The sequence below is a fragment of the Gopherus flavomarginatus genome, chromosome 25, assembly GCF_025201925.1.
Source record: "Gopherus flavomarginatus isolate rGopFla2 chromosome 25, rGopFla2.mat.asm, whole genome shotgun sequence".
NCBI classification, from domain to species: domain Eukaryota; kingdom Metazoa; phylum Chordata; order Testudines; family Testudinidae; genus Gopherus; species Gopherus flavomarginatus.
The window spans coordinates 15,343,942-15,358,580 of NC_066641.1; the positions used below are offsets into that span (position 1 = coordinate 15,343,942).

The following is a 14,639-nucleotide window of genomic DNA, read 5'->3' on the forward strand; positions in this document are numbered from 1 at the left end:
TGCCCCACCTTTGCTAGTGCTGTGTTCACACTTGTAAATCACTTGAGTAAGTTCCAGGAGGTAAAGTCTGTGTGTGTTGGCTATGGACAGGGATTTTGGTTCTGACTGCGGTCAAAGCAACACCTGCCTCAGGTTCTGGCTAGTCTGTTCATAGAAGAGTACGCTTCTTGCACTCCTCAGGAATAGATGGCAGAGGACTGAAAAAAAGGGGTTAATGACCACCATAACTTTGGGAAACTATATTGAATTAGTGACTTGCCAAGGCGTGGTCCCACAACATGGTCGTTCTATCATACGTCAGCTTTTGCTTCTGTCACACATACAAACATCTGACCATAGCACCACCACCTCTTTCTTTCATTAGTCTAGACCAAAATTAAAACTGAAACATCAATATTTTATCAGCCTTTGCCGTGACTGAGACTTACATAGAAAGTCTGAAGGGTTCATTAGACAGGTCCTACACTGGAAGAGTAAAGCTGGTGAGTGTGGGGGAGGTTAGGGTGCCAATAAACTAGTTGGTTTTGTTTTTTATCCTTCAGCTGAAATTCATGTGGGGAAATCTGACCCTGGGGTCTTCTGAAAAAAAGGACGTATTGGTGCCATCCCTGCCAGCAGGGCAAGTGGGGATTGTCTCGGTCGAGTTTATTGCTCCTGCTCTAGAAGGGACCTACGCTTCTCATTGGCGGCTGTCACACAAGGGGGAGCAGTTTGGGCCCAGAGTTTGGTGCAGTATTGTTGTGGATCCTTCCACAGTCACTGCCTGCCTGGAGAGGAATCAGAAGACCTCTAGTTCTAGTCTAAAGGATAAGGATTCCTGTAGAAATGAGGCAAGTATCTCAAACTGATATGATAGAATCTGCCTATGGAAGAGAGAATAGTGTCTGTTTCTGTTTGGTGCAATGGTGTAGTTGCTTCCATCCTCCTGCAGTGTTGACCTAGTGTTGGGGATTGTTTCAGTTTTTTCCCATTGTTTAAAAAAGATGGCCTAACTTTGTTGCTAAAGTAGTTGCTGACATAGAATCATAGAATATCAGGGTTGGAAGAGACCTCATTAGGTATCTAGTCCAACTCCCTGCTCAAAGCAGGACCAATTCCCAAGTAAATCCCTAAATGAACTCTCAACCCTGGGTTTAGCAGGCCAATGCTAAAACCACTGAGCTATTCCTGCCTCCCATATTACCTGCTGCTTTGCTGAACCTGGAATTAATTGTTGCAGTATGTTATAGCTGGGTTTTTTGGATTTTTTTGTAAATGAAACCTTGCAAGACACCACTCTTACGATATTTGCGCCTGTCCATAAGGCTCCAAGTAGGTGGAATGAGGCTTTTTTCGTATTTATACTGTCCTTCTACATAACATTCTGGCTTCATATTTTATATAACTATATTTTTGAGCCTCCTGCAAACATCAGAGGGTGTTAATCTAAGGTACCTCTGGGATGTATCTCCTCCCCACCCTTGGTTTTCTGCAGGTGGTTTCTTCAAAATCAGAATCAGAAGGCCAGGAGGCTGGTGAGGGGATGGAGCAGACAGACTTGCCAGTGCCAGGCATCCCTCTGAAGATTAAAAATATCCCCAGCGAGAGAGAGTTTTACATCCCATCAGTTGATCTCCTTACTGCACAGGTAAAATACTAAATTAAAGGCAAAAGAAGATTTTGTGCCCTGGTTTTAGTAAAGTGCATAGATATTCACAGAGATTAGTTGCCTGCCTTCTTGAACTGTCAGCTGTTTTGGGTTCAGGAAAATACAGGCCACAGCTTTCTTGATTCAGTAAAACTACTATTTCCCTGAAGCAACCAGTAGTGGGAACTTGTTGCCACTACAATAGGAATGCCACCCATCTTGTTACCCGAGTAGAATCTATTCCACACTGAGTTATATGGGGAACCTTCCCTCCTTTGCCTCTAATAAAGGCCATTTGTTTGTGCATTGCTCCCACTGTATAGTCTCCCTCTTTTGGCCATTTACTGATTTTAAAAACACAACTATTCTTCTGCATTGAACAAAGAGTCCTACTAGAGAGCTGCAGTCTGCCTGAAATTCTGAGGCTCCTGGAGAACTGGAGTAGATTTATTTATAATAAATGTGGTGCTGCTAGGAGGGAGGTGCAGTGCAGGGCACACTAATGGAAATAATCTGGGGTTTCCTCCTGTAGGATTTGCTGTCCTTTGAGCTGCTGGACATTAACATAGTGCAGGAACTGGAGCGAGTGCCACACAACACTCCTGTTGGTAAGGAACTTCTTAAATTCTGGTGCACAGCATCTCTCATTCCAGGAGACCTAGAATAGAGGAGTATGACTGTGGTCACGCAGACAGCTGATTCTCCCTTTGGGTCTCCATGGACTGTGATGCTGGAGAAGCGATTTGGCACTCTGCATGTGAGACTTTGCCTCTTGAGACACAGAGGTAGAGTAATGAGCTCTTCCAAGCTCCAGCGTCTTCTCCACACTTCGCTCAGAATTCGCCTTGCCCTGGTCCAAGGGGAATCTTGAGGGTCTCTTGTGCTTTCATTCTTGACTCCCTTTCTCACTCACATCACCATGAACAAGGTGATGGACCTCAAAGGAGGCTGCTCTTCTGTCCACCCACCCAGCCAGTGTCAATGGAGCATCATAGATAAGCCTGTTTAAGGTGCTTGTTCGTGACACCTACAGTCCCCGTGAACCTTGGAGCAAGTAACCTGAGGGGGGTGCTAAACCTAAAAATGGCTAATTGCTTGAAAGGTTGCCTTTTGTTTAGTATGAAGTCTTCTCCTGTAATGCAAATAAACTTTTTTTGCCTTTATTTTCCAGACATGACTCCATGCATGTCTCCTCTGCCACATGATAGCCCTCTGATAGAGAAGCCTGGTTTGGGTCAGATAGAGGAAGAGAATGAGGGGAATGGATTTAAACCAGTACCTGGTAAGCAGTCACCCTTGGAGTCCCCAGGATCATTTCCCATTTTCTCTAGGTTGCTAGCAGCTTAAGGTCTGTAAGTGGGAACCAGAAACCCTACCTGCTGCCACCACCAAATGCAGCAGTGTGTATTTCCAGCTGCATTTGTTGCAACCTTTTTATTGCCTTAAATTGCCGCTGTAGCCTGAAATGCAGCGAAAATGGTTCCTCCTTATTCGGCATTTCTGCTAGCTGAGTCTGAGTTCAAACTACTTTAGTGACTTAAACAAATATTTACTCCTGTTAACCCTTTCTAAGGAGGAGCAAATGAGAATGCCTGGCTCATAATCTACCATTGGCTGATCCACTCTGACTGCAGGATTCACGCGGATTTTAGATCCAATGAGAAACAGCAGTTAGAAAATCCCCCGAATTGATCCAGAACTCCCCCTTGCAGTTGTGCATTGAGTTATGCTCAGAACACTGCAGTCTCTTTGGTCCACGCTTTTCTCAAGATTCTGCTCACTTATATTTAACTTAAAGGAAGTGAACTCTGGAATGTATCTGTTTCAAGGAAATAAAAACATTTGAAAAACAAGAGGTTTTCTTGTGCTAGCCTCTGCCTGGTCAGGCTGCCTTTCACACAGTCCATGTGATGCATTCCTCTAGCTGTACTAAAATAACCTGGAGTACTTCACTTGCAAAGTGCTAATTGAAGCCTGCTGTCCTGCAGATGCTCACATGGTGAAAATGAAGGCTGAACATCCAGTGAACTTGGAAGAAGGGGAGGAAGACATGAGTGGGACTCAGTTTGTATGTGAAACCGTTATACGTTCACTCACCCTAGATGCTGCACCTGACCACAAACCCCCTCAAAGGAAGAAATCGCTGCAGAGTGAGTGCTTTCCTCAGCTGAGTTCTGTGGCTTTTTTAAATTTTGTGCAGCTGAACCTTGGTAATAAATTGCCTCACCCTGAAGGTGGGGTACGGCATTTTAACTATTCTTCCTGTTTCTTCTATTAGGCTCCCTGCAAACACTACAAGACACCTTCAGTTACAGTGTAAAAAGTGAAGAAGCTATTAGGACAAAAAGTAATTCTGTTTCCCAACCCAAGGAAATGGAGTCAAAGAGCCAACAGACAGAAGAAAATAAGTTTGGTAAGTGAAATGGATTCTGAGTCTGGAATGGACCACTGTAATAATCTAATCTGACCTCCTTCTTAACACAGGATAGGACTTATCTCAAAGTAATTCTTGTTTTGATTTAGAACTGCCTTAAAAAAACCCGAAAAAAACAGTCAGTGGGGTCAAATGTGTGTTTGACTGCCTGACTCTAATGACTCTAAAGCTATAATGGATCCCATAAGAATTGTGATAAACTCTGAAGTACGGTAAGAAGTCTGTGGAAGGGAATCATTGTTGCGTTAGAAAATCTGTCTATACTCTAACCGAGCAGCACTTGAAACAGTTTTCTTCTGCAAAATGGAATTAAACTATAGTGGGCTAATGAAAACTTGAAAGGGGAATTGTAGTTGGGTAGGTGTCTGTTATAACACTAGGTGAAGGGCCTGGTTTTCAGCCTGTGTTCTTGTTAGGCCATGTCTACACTAGCATTTATGTTGGAAAAACTTTTGTCACTCTGGGTTGTGAAAAAAACACACCTCTAAGCAACATAAGTTCCACTGACAGAAGCACTCGTGTGTACAGTGCTATGTCAGCAGGAGACGCTCTCCCGCCGACTTGGCTATTGCCGCTCGTTGAGCTGGTTTTATTATGTTGACAGCAGAGCTCTTTCCCGTCGACATAACACAGCTACATAAGCACTCTTACAGCGGTGCAGCTGTAAGCTTGTAGGTATAGACATGGCCCCAGTGTGCACAACTAGATAGGAGCACTTCTTTCTTTGTGTTCATTGTTGGTAATCTGTGTACAGATGCATACCTAGCCAAAGACTGAAACTCAGGCTCAGATTTCCAAGTCCTCACTGTAATTAGTGTACATGTTGCATTTTGCATTCACTTAATAATACGGCCTGTACCTTTCTCACATCCCTTCACTTTTTCCACGGGATGGGGTGCACTCGGTAGATCTGTGCTCTGCACTCACTCCCTAAGGAGGTGAGTTGCAAGCCCAATTGATCTGTGTGGTTGTGAGGTTTCAGCTACCTGGTCACTTCTGGAGGTACCTGTGACAGATTCTCCCTGGAGTGCCACCTGGAACTGGGGTACCATGGAGCGCTCTGACTCACCAGCCTGGACTCCTCTGTAACAAGCTGCAGACCTGCTCCCAGTCCTACACCTCCACCAGCAATCTCAGAGGCAGGGACACACCCAGCTGAAGCTACACGCAGGCTCTCTGACCAGCCACTGCATGAACCAACAATTGAGAGGCTACAGCCAAAATAACCACCCTCTTCTCAGTGTAGGACCCCAGAGTCGTACCTTCCTGCTCTGGTCAAAACCCTAACCTGTATGAATTTATTATCCAGTTCGCCTCCCACCCAATGTGGAAGGGAAATGCAACAGCCTATGCCCCTTGAGCTAAGATTTCCAAGCACTTCATTCAAACTCACTGGTTTAGATAAAGCAAAAACAAATTTATTAACCACAAAAGATAGATTATAAGTGATAGCAAACAGATCAAAGCAGATTATCTGGTAAAGAAACAAAAACGCAAACTAAGCTTAACATACTAGATAGATTGGATATGCATTAGTAGTTTCTCACCCTGAGTGATGGTACAAACAGGCTTGCAGATTCTTAAAGCACAAGCTGCACTTGCTTTACAGCTTGGACTCCCCAAGTTTTCTCATATGCAGGCTAGAAATCCCTTTAGCCTGTGTCCAGCACTTCCCCCAGTTCAGTCTTTGTTCCTCAGGCGTTTCCAGGAGTCCTCTTGTGTGAGGAGTAAAGAACAAGAGAGGATGTCACTCTCTGCCTTATATTGCTCTAGCATATGGCAGGAACCCTTTGTTTTAAACTTGGTTCCTAGACCAGTTTGTAGAAAAATACAGACATCCCAAGATGGAAGTCCAGAGTCATGTGGCCTGGTCACATGGCCTTGCCTACCTTGCTGAGTCATAGGAGCCATATAAACTGTCTGGAATGTTTACAGGAAGGTTAAGTTCTTTCAGGGTCCATTGTCTTTGCTGATGGGCAGTCAGCACTGTCTGGCTTCTTCATTGTTGTACCTGCAAGGCTAGTTGTGGGTGTCACCCAGAGTAAGCACATTTGAAATACAGATACATAGTCAATATGCATAACTTGAGATACAAAAATGAAACGTGCATACAAATAGGATAATCATATTCAGCAAATCATAATTTTTCCAATGACTCCTCACATGGCCCATCTTGTACAAAATGCATCATAATTATGCCATGATCATATTATAATAATATCACTGTGAAGAGTATGGGATGCGGTGTCACAGTGCCTTTCTAACTTAAAGTACCCAGGCCTAGTGCAGTTCCTCAACCCTCTGTCCCTGTGTGAGGACTGGATAAACAACCTGATATACAGCTGGAAGGCCAGGCAGTAGCAAAGACAAAGTGCAACCCAACTAATCTCATGTCAAAGGTCATTTAGACAAGATCTGCTTCCCAGCCAGTCAAAAGCCCACACCATCACCACGTGCATACAGGGAAAAAAACCTGGCCAGCCTTGGCACCAAATGTCCTGCAGTTTTTTCTGAGCTCTTGTTTTGTGTTTGTAGGCAAATGATGTCTTTGTTGCTAGGCTGGTCTTAATGGCAAAATTCTAGTACAGCATTCTTTTTCTTCTGTTAGAGAAACTTGCAGTGTCTGATGGAGCAAATCTCAGTGGGGAGCCTAGTGACGCAGAGTATGAAGAGGAGGAGGATGTTAAAGATGAAGTTCAAAGCCAAGTGTCCTCTGCTTCTTCAGAGGATTATATCATTATTCTCCCTGAGTGCTTCGATACCAGCCGTCCACTGGGAGAGTCTATGTATAGCTCTGCCCTCTCTCAGCCCAGTTTGGAAAGAGCGATAGATACTGACATGGAGATGGTGATCCCAGAAGGAGAGAGCCAGCCTCAGGTCCATAATATCAACGACATCTTAACAACTTCACAGACATTGGCTGCAGTACCGTTGACCCCAGAGATCATCAGCACCCTACCCCAGCCACAAAGGTATGGAGAGTGTGGGTGCTACTGTGACAAGAACAAAAGTGCTGAACATAGAAATTCTATATCTAGGGGGCACTGAGCCTGAGCTCTGGGTGCAAACTGAATAAGTTACATTTGTGCTGTTTGAAAAGTATATATGCAGGTATGAACGTCTCAGATCCTGCTGTACCATTCAAGGAAGAATCTTCTGTACAGCCTGTACTGACTCCAGAACTGAGGTTTGCGGTGTTTGCTTATGTATCTTTCTACATGATTTTTATATATAACTATTTTTTTTGCAGGAACCCCTCTTCTCTTCAGAGTCATGGTCTCCAAAAAGCAAATTTGCCATTTACAGAGGAAATACCTTCAACTGTTCCTGATCAAATAAGAGAAGGTACCTGCAGCATATATTATAAATTCCATAGGTGGCTGCTTCATAACATACACTGTTAACTACATGGGCTACTCGTTGTCACCTGTTTGTTGGGTTCTGCTGCATATTATTTCTGTTAAAGTAGTGTCTAAAATCTGCTAGTTGCCATAGAGGCAAGGGAAGATGCAGTTTCTCCCCACACTCTTTGTATGTTTGTCTCTTATACTATAAATTCTTTGGGGGTAAAGTTGACAGCTTACAGTCAGAATGATTCTTTTATACACACATGATCCATTTCTGCTTTTCAGTTTATCCAACCAGCAGTGGTTAACTTCTTGTTTGGGTAGACATGTGCCTGAAGAGAGGGGTTTGGAGATGTGCTAGTTAATCCTGACCACATTTTCTGGCAAAGACAGATCTGCTGAGGCAGATGTTGCTGAGGCAGATGTGGGACTGTGGAAATCAGTCTGTCTCAGTGGTGCTTTCTGAATGCAGAGGGTGCAGGGGAAAAAGGGCAGTGGGGGTGAAAGATAAATACCCCCCTGTACTTTCCCTTTCTTCTTATCCCATGATCCCCAAACACTGGATAGCTGCAGCACCCAGCTTAGAGTATGGTGAACTGTCTGCCTACAAGCTTGTGATATCTGTGTTAAACGTAGTTTCTTGTGAACTGTAGGAACCTCACTACTCACTTCAGTTCACATGTGCAAACCTCAGCTGTCTACTATGCTTGTTGACTGCACCTGCTCACTTGTTTTGATTTATTTCTAGAGCCCAGATATGAAGACTTTCCTGGACCAGGACCTTCAAGAATTGTAAATAATAATAAATCGAAGTGCCCAGAATACGCAAGGTAATTGAAACCAATCAGTTATCACTTCAGAATTGATGCACTTTGGCCTTGCATCTCTTTGAACTAAGAGAAGCAATTAAGGGCACAGGTTCTCTTTGTAGGCTGTGGAGATAGGGGGAGCCTGTCTTAGCAACGTTCAATTCAAGATTTCAGAAATTAGTGCCGAATTCAATGGGGCCAGATCTTTGAAAGAGCTCTGCTCTGATTTATGCACCTAAATGAAGGGGCCAAAGTTGATGAGCACTTTGAAAATCTGGCCCTTGACTTGCATGCTTCTGTTAGAGCTGAGTCCTGAAAATCTGGTTTGTTGCCTCAAGGTCTATCAGATTCTTGGGAAAAATTTAAACTAAAGACACAGTGAGAATGGAACCAACTTCTAAAGATGTTGGGAGTTGGATGTACAGCATAGTAATCTAAACAGAAAAGGGTCAAGAAACCAGGCACAGTATCTGGTTAACTAGATGGGACCAACAGAGACCAGAAATGGTAATGGCAAATCTGGGTGTTAGGATTGTTCTGAGAGAGGTATTTGGCAGGCAACACAGTATGCTGCTACATACCCACATACAACCCTGTAGTTCTCTGAGGGCAAGCAAATAATAGTTCCACTGTAGAAAGCGGTTAAGTATGTCTTGAATGCTCTCTTTCTATACTTTCATAAAACGTTGATAAGGTGTTTTGAAAGAAATGGACTGACCTCCACAAATAGCCTCTGAGTTATTCCTTTGGATAATACTCCATTTTCTCCAAGGAGACTTAAATCTCAGTAGGTTCTTTAACAGGAAGATACCATAAGTGAAATACATTCTTGCCTTTACTGACTTCAGATAACATCACACTTCTCCACAGACACCCCCAAGGAAGCAGCATTGCAGGAGGGCTGGTTAAAGGAGCTTTGTCTGTTGCTACCTCTGCCTACAAAGCACTGTTTGCTGGACAGTCCATTGCAGAACAGGTACGTGTATCTCTTGTTTTCTGATGCACTATGGGTGGAGGTTTTTTGGTTTTGTTTTTTTAGAACTTTGACCTTGCATTACAAATATTAATTATGTGAGTTTGTTATCCTGTATAGGGGTAAAACTCCTGTCCTTTTACTCTTGGAACAGTAAAATATAGAACAGGTTTGGCAGTAACTGTTTCAACTGCAGACTCAAGCACAGCTTCCCTGACTACTTCAGGAAAGCCAAACAACTGGTTGATTGGGGGACATTAGTAATCCTAGCAGTTTATACAAAGCAATAACTGGCTTTAAAACCAAGTAAATCTGAAAAGTCAGATCATGTCAAAAGGGCTGAACTGCCAGAGCTGAGTTCTGTATGGTTAGCACATTGATCCAGTGTCTGGAAGGTTTATTTCTAGTCTGCAGTTTAAGATGCAAAAATGAGGGATATGCGATTTCCTTTGTCAGGACAGATTTACAGTTACGTGTTGTTGACTGAGTTGAGGGGAAGTTTATTGGAGGGAGTGACTTGTATAAGATAGCAATGCAGTTGGACAGCTGATGTCATAATATTCCAGTGTAATATAACTTTCAGCCAATTGCAAGAAGGAGAATTGTTTCAACCACTCAGCTCAGAAAAATCAGTTGCCTTTCAGTGAATCACCTGTGTCTCATTCAGCCCATGACTTCTTTAGAGTGTCTGCAGGCCCTTGTTTTATCTAGTGTAATAACAGTCATCTGTTGCTTGGTTGCGTATGCCTTTTGGGATTGGCTAATCATCTCACTGTTATTTCCACCACTAATAAATCTCAGCAGCTGTTTAAGGCTTTGTATATTCCAGTATGGCTAGGAACTGAGTTACCTCCCTATTATAAGTCTCTTTGCACTATTTTTCCTGGCAGCATAGAACCATAAAAGTTGCAAATGGGAGAGACCTCTTAAGGTATGCCTATACTGCAGTTAGACCCCTGGAGCTGGCCTGTACAAGCTTACTCAGGCTCGCAGCGCTCCTGGGATTGTTTAATTGTGCTGTAAACGTTTGGGTTTGGGCTGTAGCCTGAGCTATGGGATCCTGACACCTCGCAGTGTCCTAGAACCCAGTCTCCAGCCCAAGGCTGAATGTCTACACTGCAGTTAAACAACCTGTTACCCTGAGCCCTGACAGCCCAAGTCTGCTGGCATTGGTCAGCCAAGGGTCTTTAACTGCAGCGTAGACATACCCATTGAGGTCTTTTTTCCCATCTAGTCCATCTTCCGGCCAGTGAGCGTATAATGGTTCTTTAGTTACTCATGAAAATAACCAAATTACTCATTTAAAATAATGATTTGCTCACTGTCCTAAGATCATCATTTTTCCAGCAACTAACTTGCATTGATTTCTAAACACATGCTGATATCATATATATCATATATCATATTAAAATAAAATAAACCAGATGTTTCTGGGTAGAGAGCACTGATTTTTCTAAAATGTTCTGTAAACTAGGACAGTTGGTGCTTATTGTGAAATCAGTAGCAATGCTTAGTACTAGCCATAGTGCTGGCAGACATTTCAAGTTCCCCAGCATGACTTCAGTTCTACCCCTTACTGATTGCTTTTCATACACAGTCTTTTTATGTAGGGTGATGAAATGTACAACCACATATAAAGGCTGGCTGTACCTGGGCCCTGCCCCAAAGAGCATAGTTTGAGGGGTGATCATCCTCTTGACTTCAATGTAGGGTAGGACATGTAACCTTGATTCATTTGGAACACGAGTCGATACTTTAATCCATCTCTGAATGGCTAATACACTAACCAGCTGCACTAGATGGCCCATGCAGACTAATTCTCAGTTGCTAAATGAGACCCTAAAAAGTGAGGTCATTTAAAATATCAGAGACTGTAAACAAGTTCAGCTGCAAATAAATCTAAGATTAGCTTTAAAATCTTTATAGAAAGTATTTTTAAGTTTTCTGCTTTGAAATAGAGGTGACTTCAATCAATGCAGTATTTTGAATTTAAAGGGTTCTCTTTTCTTTAAGCAGCCTACAACTACAGAAGAGCAGACTGCCACTCTCCTAGCCAATCTGTGTGAGATGGGATTCTGTGACAGGCAATTAAACCTGAGACTGCTGAAGAAACACAACTATAACATAGTGCAAGTAGTTACCGAATTGCTTCAGATCAATAACAATGACTGGTACAGCAGCAGATACTGACTCCTCCTGGTAGCCGAAGCACCCATATTTGACCAGACTGTTATTAAACACCACAGCAACAGACTACTCCCAGGCTTCCTTCTGTTTTGGGGTTGGGGGATAGAAGCACTTCATTTCCATTTTTCTTGAATTCTTGATTTGTTCCTTCACTGAAATCTCAAACACACCACTTGCATCTCAGAATTTTATGAATCAAAGACCAGAATTTTAACTTTGCTTTAGACACTGGATAGATAGTTGAATAACTTTTAAATCTGATTTGATACTAAATCTCTTGTATCTACGAGTTCAGTAGAATTATTTAAAACTTCCCCAACACAACTCTTTTACTGTGTAAGTTGTTTTTAGGCAGTTGGGATATTTTGTTTTGCTGACCTCAGCATGAACAAACATTGGGAAGAGGGCCAGACACTGCTGTTAAATGTAGTCTCACCTAATCTTCAAGATCTGCACACAGCTAGGAGGTTGCCACTTCTGCTGAGATTGTTTTTAAAGTAATCGACATTTCTAATGCATGATAGAAGTACTAATAGATTAAAAATACATCCTAAGCACTCTTTTTAAAAAATAAAAAGAAAGGGGGTGCCCACATGAAAGACCCCTAAAAAAACCCAATGATTAAAATTTATTTTAAAATACTGAAAATATAACCAATGTTAATTTAAATGTACTTAATGAAGGTCAGAAATTTCATTGTTTAATTTCATTGTCGATAGAATGAAGCATGAGAATTAATTCACCAGCAGCTTCTGAACAGTATCTGTAATGGTGAATAGTACAAAATGTATTTCTTCAGCAAAGAAACAAAAAGTCATATAGCCTACGTAAGATATTTTCCTAAAAGGAGAATAGAACTGTAGGAAAAAGTCCACCTATGAATGCTTAGGGACCTTTTGCAAAGGATGACGGTTTGACACTTACTTTTCTAAATCACTGCAGTGCAAACCTCCTATTTTAGTGACAAAGAACTGAAGAATGTGATCAGTCAGGCCTGTGTAGGGGTGTGAATTCTAGGTATGTTTGGGAATGTGAGTGAGAGTGAGAGGTAGGATTTGGTTGACTTCTGGTTTTAAAAAAAGCATTAACTCCAGGAGTGTTAACTACCCAGTCTCTTGATGAATCAGGTTATACTGTGTAACAATTACAATATATTGTATACAGTTATACTGTATGATACAGTGCCATTGCAGCTTATGTGCAGTATTTGAGAGAGATGAAAACCTGAGAAAATAATTCCCCTTGAAACCCGTCAGGGCTGGGGTTTGATTCTTGGGAATGGCAAGAAACCATCAGAATCCACTGCTGTGCAGTAGTGTGCCGGTGCTTTGTAACTTGGAACCCAGCCATTTGGATTTGACAGCAGTGTTGACTACATTCTTATTTTGAATCTGTCATGGTTTAAGTGAATTTTTTTCCTTGCTACAGCAAAACTCAGACCATTGACAGTATTGAAAACATGTTAAATTCTGATCTCTGCTGCTTCTGTTTAAGGTGTTAATATTTTTACAGGATGTGGTTAAGAGTCCAAAGCAGTATCAGTATTTTGATTGACTATATAATAATCATTAGCCATACAAATATAAATTAGATTCTATTAAAGTATTAAAAGAAAATATGTATCAGATACAATTTTGTTGTTTAAAACCTATTTTTATAGAAGATGCTAGATAACAAATTGTTAAACCTTTATTTTGAAATACAGTGAGACTATTTTGCAGTGTGTTTTTCCCCAGTACAATTCTATCTGCTGTGGACCAATTCTAGATAATTTCTCACTTGATAAAGCTACAGTTTAATACTTTTCCATCACCTACAGTATGTGTGCAAACTCTGGTCTGTAGTGTTGTAGCTCAAGCTTACAGAGAATGAAATGGTGAGGATGAAGTTCAGTTGCTGGTAAGCATCTTACTTTGACCTGGATTGTTCAACAAGAAAAACTTTTTCCTCTTAATACATACCTTCATACTGAGGGTGAGGTTTTTTTTGTTTGTTTGTTGCTTTTTAAACAACTTTCCATTCGAGCTAATTTAAGTAATTGTTAAACACTGAAAGATTTGCAAGTAACACACTTCATTTGAGATTGAAACCCTTTCAAGTCTGCAAGACCTATTCTCTTTAGTTTCCCCCTCCATAATGCTTGGGTTAGTTTTACTGTTATAACTCTAAGCCGTTCTCCTGTATCCTGATCGTTTTAGATAATGTATGCTTGGACTTAAGATATATTTCTGTTGGCTTTGTATATTTTGTTAATGAATGCATGATATAATTTATAATATATTCCATAGTGCAGATACGGTCTTTGTATATTATTTAGAATAAGCACTTTAAAGTCTTCAAATGTGATGTAAAAATAAATAAATAAAAAATCTTTGCCTCAGTCCTTATAATAAAATTCTTAACTATTTGTTGTTCATCAAACTCTTAAAGTGCACTTGGTAGCCTTGCAGTGGCACCATGGGGGTGACAAGTACAGTTTTAATATTATGAACTAGTAGGATACCTTGTCTTTTTTTTCTTTCACTTAAGTAGTGATTGACTGTCCCACCATGCAGATTACTTATCAAGAAAAAAGTTCATTTACGTTAGTAGCAGGGTTGAGAGCAGGAAGCAGGGAACAAAGCATCTGAACAATTCCAGTTTTTGCACAGCTTTGGTGAGGGCCCTTGTGCAATCCCTTTGATGGATAAGGGAGAAATACAGCAGGGGTAAACAAAGATGGTGAGGTCACTTAACTAATGTTTCTATGGAGCTGCTGAGCATTATGACTGCAGATGTAGTCTGTGCCAAACTTCTTACTTCCAGCTGTGATTAAAGGGGACATCTTGGTTCATTTCTTTATTCTGTTGCTATTGTTCTGGTAGAAACTGCTGCTGTTTGACTTTTATCATAGTTCTGTTGAGCTGCAACCAGTGTCCAAAGGTGTTCTGAGGCCCTGAGCCAACCAAGTAAGAGCCGTGACAATAGGCTATGACACAGCCTAAAACTTCCCATTGTTGTACAACCCTCTGCAATTCTACAGCTGGAGGCAGTGCTGGAGAATAAGAGTGGTATAAACAGGGCACCTTTAATCCTAGGTACTCTCAGCAATTCTCTACAGTAGTAGTGAGGGAGCTACAGCAGGGGATTAAAAGTCCTGTGTAGACAATGTTAAACACCAAACTAAGGAAATGTGATTGTGGCCATAGCATAACTAGCTGTGCCTGCTGGATTACATCATCATATAATGGACCCAAATGTGCTGATCTACTCTGCCATCCTT

The 14,639-nt window shown here is 41.6% G+C and overlaps 1 protein-coding gene across 4 annotated transcripts in view; it reads left to right on the top strand.

Moving 5' to 3' along the window:
- NBR1 (NBR1 autophagy cargo receptor) overlaps positions 1–13,752 on the top strand; it is a 28,252-nt gene extending 14,500 nt beyond the window's left edge. For 3 of the 4 annotated variants that reach the window (XM_050935110.1, XM_050935108.1, XM_050935109.1), the window contains 11 exons: positions 543–830; positions 1,475–1,627; positions 2,160–2,235; positions 2,799–2,909; positions 3,616–3,777; positions 3,906–4,040; positions 6,670–7,033; positions 7,312–7,406; positions 8,157–8,238; positions 9,088–9,193; positions 11,204–13,752. In XM_050935110.1, coding sequence (XP_050791067.1) covers positions 543–830; positions 1,475–1,627; positions 2,160–2,235; positions 2,799–2,909; positions 3,616–3,777; positions 3,906–4,040; positions 6,670–7,033; positions 7,312–7,406; positions 8,157–8,238; positions 9,088–9,193; positions 11,204–11,380 — 1,749 coding nt within the window. In that variant the 3' untranslated portion in view covers positions 11,381–13,752. The remainder of the gene's footprint in view (positions 1–542; positions 831–1,474; positions 1,628–2,159; positions 2,236–2,798; positions 2,910–3,615; positions 3,778–3,905; positions 4,041–6,669; positions 7,034–7,311; positions 7,407–8,156; positions 8,239–9,087; positions 9,194–11,203) is intronic. The other variant, XM_050935107.1, reaches the window with a different exon arrangement.
- Positions 13,753–14,639: the final 887 nt, after the last annotated feature.